The sequence below is a fragment of the Crocuta crocuta genome, unplaced genomic scaffold (genome assembly GCF_008692635.1).
Source record: "Crocuta crocuta isolate KB4526 unplaced genomic scaffold, BGI_CrCroc_1.0 scaffold68, whole genome shotgun sequence".
NCBI lineage: Eukaryota > Metazoa > Chordata > Mammalia > Carnivora > Hyaenidae > Crocuta > Crocuta crocuta.
Genome location: NW_027532426.1, coordinates 3,477,471 through 3,482,994, shown reverse-complemented (window position 1 = coordinate 3,482,994; position 5,524 = coordinate 3,477,471). Strand labels below are relative to the sequence as shown.

Sequence of the window (5,524 nt, the reverse complement as noted above, 5' to 3'; positions counted from 1 at the left end):
GGAGCCGTTAGCTGGGCCCCACAGCTGAGCCCTGCAGCCCTCCTCCTCCTGTGGGACAGAGTCTAGCACCCGCTCCACGCCCTGAGCATGCCGACCTGTCCCTCCGTGCTGTGTCACAGGCACAGATCATCTTGCGTGGCCCTGCTGGCTATTAGGAGACCTGGGCCTGTCCCTCAGCCCAGGTGGGTTGGGTCCTGAGAAAGCTATGCGTCCACAGCAATCCTGTTCTCCTCACCAGTAACCAATTCGGNGGTTTATACCAGGTATTTAAAGATTTCCCAATCCCCAGCAGCAGAAGGGGGGTCCAGGGTTTCCCATCTGCCCCAGGCCTTGGATCCTCACACCCCTGGAAATCTGGCCCACCCCAGGTTTGGTGTCTATAGCCCTAGCACTTTTATTCCCCTTCCGCTTGTCATTGTCAAAGGCAGCTTCGAGCCCCACGTGTTAGAACCACGTGATGGGAGAGAGGCCAGTGCCCTGCACTTGGCCACGACAAACGATCAGCACAACGGAGGACGATGGGGAAGCTCCTCTGCAGAGCGCTGCAGGGCTCTTGCAGGTCTTTCCTACACCAGGTATCAGGCGACCTCAGGCCCTGCTGGGTTTTTGTCCCCATTGTACAGATGAGGGAAGAGCCTGCAGAAGGCAGAGGACTTTGACCAAGTTCACAGCCTGAGCCGATACGGAGCAGTGTCTGGGCCCAGAGGACGGTGACCCAGTATGGCTGGAGCAAATCGAGGATGTGGGGTGGAGGGCGTCAGGAGAACTGGGGTGCCGGGGGAGGACCCCAGGCTAGTCACAAAGCACCGGGGGGACTGAAGGACTTCTGATGTTCTCCCCGGGCAGGGAGCAGTGGACATGGGCAGTTGGGGGAATGACATAATCAGTAATTTGCATTTTACAGACAGCTCCCCAGCCCGCAGGTCTGGGAAAATAGGTTACAGGTGACAGAAGTCACAGGGAGACCTTAGAAAGGCATGCCTTTAGGTAATGAGGCATAGGATGACTTTTCCCCCTGCTTCTTTAAGAAATTTCCACAAGGAACATATATCGCTTTATTAGGGAGAAGATGCTTTTTTAAAGAAAGGCTCCTAGAAAGTGAAAGTGAGCAGTATGGCCAGGCTCGAGGCCCCAGTGGGGAGAGAACCGTGGACAGCAGGTGGTGAGGAAGGAAAGAGGAGACTCTCAGAGTGGGTGGATGCCACCCTTGGGGGGCGGCGGGTGACATTTTCTGAGGGGCAGGCTTGGGCTCAGAACAGACTCCGGGCAGGGCCAGAGGGTACTGGTGCCGCCGGAGAGGTGTGTGTGGTATGAAGAGCTAAGAGGCCCAGGAGGAAGTGTGACCCAGCGAAGTGAAGAGGCAGCGGGGACACACCCCGAAAGGAGTCAGGAGGGTCAGGGTGAGGGCTGACAAGGGAGGAGACGACAGCAAGGAATGGAGGTCTCCACACAGCTCCCCCGTGTGTGTATCTGTGTGTGCGTGCGTGCGTGCACGTATGTTGGGGGGCAGGGTCTATACCGCACATGCTGCAGAGGGGAGTAGGGCATGGTGGGAAAAGCAAGTCTGGAGGCCACTGGAGACCCAGCCCTGGGATGTGGCTGGAGGGAAGGTCGAGCGGGCTGGCGACTGAATGGAGGAGACGGCGTAGAGGCCGCAGAGGTGACAAGGGGGCAGGAGAGAGGAGCTGGGTGCCCTGCAGTGGGGGGTCAGGGAGAGAAACGGCAGAGCACAGTCGTAGCCCAGAAAGGCGCCCGCTGAAGAGACCAAAGGCCATATGTGTGGGGGCGGAGGGGTATCACACAGCCTGGGTGCCAGTCCTGCTCTTTTTGCCAGCGGCATAACCTTGGGTAAAGCCTCAGTTTCCCCATCTATCAAATGGGCATCAGAAGGATGTTCCTCAGAGCGGTGTGGTGAATGTGAAACCATTTCATGTCTGGTCTGAGCCTGGCACAGTGAGCACCCTGTGAACGTCAGCTGCTGCTGTGGACACGAAGGAGGGACCGGCCTGGACAGGACAGGGGACCTCGTGCACTGCAGTGGTGGGACAGAGAGCTGGGGGTGGGATTTGCAGGGTGTGTCTGGGGACCCACGAGGAAGATGGCAGGCTAGCGGGGAGCTAGTGAGAAGAGCTGGTCATGGGTGGCCTGTCTCCAGGGGTCTCTCCAGAGAACCAGCAGGCAGGCAGGCAGGGCCTTGCGTGCCCAGGGCCGTCCCAGGTCCAAGTGGTGGGAAGGGCTTTGTGATTCCTGGGTCCCATCGTGGCTCTGATACCACCTTGCTGTGGGCCCTTGGGAAGCCCCTTTCCTTCTCTGAGCTGTCCCCTCATCTGTAAAGGAGGTAGCTGGACTTGCCATCTCTAACCTCCTGCCTCTGAGCCTAGAGCCTTCTTTAGGTCACAGTATCTGGACACTTTACAGCGCCCACTCCCACCCCGGCGCCCATAACGGGCCTGGCCCACGGGAGCTGCTCAGAAATACTACTGAACCAAATGAATGCACCAAAGGTCTCTCTCAAGATCTAGGCCCCGGGACCACCCTGCACCTTCTGCCCAGGCCACACAGTGGGCCACAGGACAGCAACACCCACGGGCGAGGCTGTGGATTCTATACACCTGCCTCCAAGCCCGCCGACTAAATCTGAAAGAGGTTACAGCACCCCTGTCGTTCCCACCCCACCTGGGGGCCACCTCTCCCCCTCCCCATCGACATCGGCAAAACCCATCAAGGCCCAAACACAAGACTGAAAAGCGGATGCGAAACTGGTTTCTCCCACAGCTGGAAGAAGGCCTGAGATCCAAGCGGGAGGCCAAGATGAGCGAGGGGCGGACCTGCCCGAGAGCAGGGAGTTGAGGGCAGGGAGGGGAAGCAGAGCCGAGCAGCAGCGGCAGGAAGACAAAGGGGAAAGGGAGCCCGCTCCCGCATCCCCGGGTAGGCCCGGCCCTGGAAGGGACCCAGGCATCGGGCCAATGGGGGACACAAATTCCCCTGGCTCCCCCTCCTCCAGGAGTAGCTGGGGAAAGAACTTCTCTGCTCCCAGTGAGGGTCTCCTAAAAGGGGGGTGGCCTGGCTGAAAATGTATGTTCTGAAGCAGCTCCAAGAGTGCTCGGGTTGACAGGAGGAGGGAAAAGATGGCTCGAGGGACTGGTGGGGTCGTGCTGGCAGGTGGGGGGTCTCTGGGCAGCTGGCAGGAGATGCCCAGCTGACAGCCGGAGCACAAGGCACTGCGGAGGGGGGGCAGGGGAGGGACCAGGACAGGCCACGCCCCACTCCACAGCGCCCACACCTACCTGCTGCTGGGCCTGGATCCTCATGTACTCCGCCCTCTGCTTGCCGTGCTTGCCTTTGTCGGGGCTGCCCGCCTGGCCCTGGACTGCCTTCAGCCGAGAGGCCCCTGGAGTCACCACCTTCATGGGTGGCACGCTGCCACCGCCACTCTGCAGGAAGAGAAACAGGGTAGGGGTTGGAGGCAGGATCATTCTGGAATCCTAGGCGCTGGGTGACCTGATCTCTGGGGCTGGGACCTCCTCAGTGGGCCCTTTGCGACCTGGAGACCTTTGGGCCTCCCGGGCTCCACAGCCCAGTCCAGGACCCAGGTCCTCTCTCTGAGGCCAGGTTTGAGGCCTCCCTGCAGAAGAGGGGACAGGGGCCTCCGAGCCAGGTTCCCAGGGAGGGCTCCATGAGTTGCCAAGGGCAGCAGGTACCCTCCTAGGGGAGCCACTTCTAAAGTGAGAGTCCCTGGCGTCACCCCCACTCCTGGGTCTGGCACAGCATGCCTGAGACTTGAGGAGGGGGGTCTATGACAGACAGCGTGGGATTAGCAGCCCCAGACCTATGTCTTACCCTGAACGGGAGAATGGGGTGAAGTCTCCCTAGAGATGGATAAGCCCAGCTCCTTTGACCCACCCCAGGTACCACCCTGCCTACAAGGGCTCTGGGGATTCAGAGGCGCAGACAGAGAAACAACAGAGGCCAAGAGAGTCAGACAGGAGAGGGGCAGGGGAGCGCGGGGATGGAAAAGGAGGAGAGAACTTTATTTGCTGGTTTACAGATACAGAGCAGAGGGGAGAGGACCCCGTCCCTGCCAGGGCTGGCTGGGCTGATCCCGGGGTAGGCCGGCTTCCCAGCCTCCCAGGCTCTGCCTGCACACCCCTTCTGGCACCGGGTTCTCAGGACGCTGGCAGGAGCTGAGAAAAGGCCAGTGGGAGGAGGGGGCTGGTGTGGTGCCCCTGCAGCCCCCCACTCCCTCCAGCTGAGGACAGAGAGTCTGGAGCACGAAGCAGGGGGAGAGACTAAGGGAAGAGCAGCCACCTGGGGACCCAGTGGCAGGGGTGGGGGGCTGCCAGGGGGCTCCATGGCGAGGGCTGTGCCCATCTGGCTCAGAGTGGCTTCCAGCTCCCGGAGTGTCTCCTCCAGGCTGTCCATCCGCTGGGTGGTGGCGCCTCTCACTGTGCAGCCCAGGCCAGCAGTGGGCTGGCCCCTGGGCACCCCACCGCCGGGTTGTGCATCCTGTCCCATGTCCTTGGGGGTCTCCTCTGGGTGGCTGTCAGCAGCGGAAGGCTCCTGAGTCCTGTTAGGGGCTGGTCCCCAGGAACAGGGGAGCCTGGCTCCGCCCTCTGTGATGCAGCTCCCTGTCCCCAGTCTCTGCTGAGCTGCCCCGTCCTTCTCAGGCGCCAAGCTGTTCCTGAGCTGGGAAGCCTTGGCCACTACCTGTGGCAGGGCCTGGGCGCCATCCCAGCCCCTCCCACTGCCAGCCAGGGTCCGGGGTCGCGGGGTGGGGGTTGTCCTATGACCAGGTTCCTCGGGTCTGGCCTCTGGTGGGGAAGGAGCGTTGGGGGTACACTCCGTCAAGATGATCTGGGGGACGCAGAAAGCCCTGGGGCTTGGGGCAGCCTGGGGGAGTAAGAAGAAAGATGAGGGAGAATATGATCCCTGCAAGTCAAACGCCCTGAGCTGGGATGGTGGGGCTGGAGGGGAGGTTAGACACAGGGGAGCCCAGCCTCTTCCTTTCACAGATGGGGAAACTGAGGCAGGGGAGGGTGGTGGCTGAGTTTACTTAACAAGTCAGAGGCAAAGCTGGGATTAGAACTCGGGCCTCTTCCGACCCCACACTACAGTCTCCCACTTGCTGGCAGAGACACTGGTTTACCCGGAAGCACAGATACAGGTTTGCCTCTCACTGCCTGTGTTAAACTCTGGGAGCAAGTCCCGTGGGTCTGCCCATCTGTACAATGGGGTAACAAGAGCATGGAGGTGGTAGAAAATTACGTGAGCTCATGCGAGAATGTGCTTAGAACAGTGCCTGGCACATCGTCAGTGCTTGGCGAATATTAGCTGTTTGTTGAATTGACTGGAAGGGTGGGGCTGTCACCCTAATCTCAGGCCAGAGACCCCTGGCCCCCTCACCCTCCACTCTTGGAACTTTCTCCAAGGGCTTCACAGCCACAAGGGGAGGGGCTCAGTCAAACCCTTCTGCTGTACTCGGCAAAGCCAGAGCAACTGCTTCTGGGTGAGCATCGTCTGCTCT

The 5,524-nt window shown here is 60.5% G+C and overlaps 1 protein-coding gene across 1 annotated transcript in view; it reads right to left on the bottom strand.

Annotated features, from left to right (window-relative positions):
* Positions 1 to 5,524, bottom strand: part of SRCIN1 (SRC kinase signaling inhibitor 1) — a 67,138-nt gene that overhangs the window by 3,710 nt on the left and 57,904 nt on the right. The window contains 1 exon segment of the mRNA XM_077779291.1: positions 3,288 to 3,434. Coding sequence (XP_077635417.1) covers positions 3,288 to 3,434 — 147 coding nt within the window.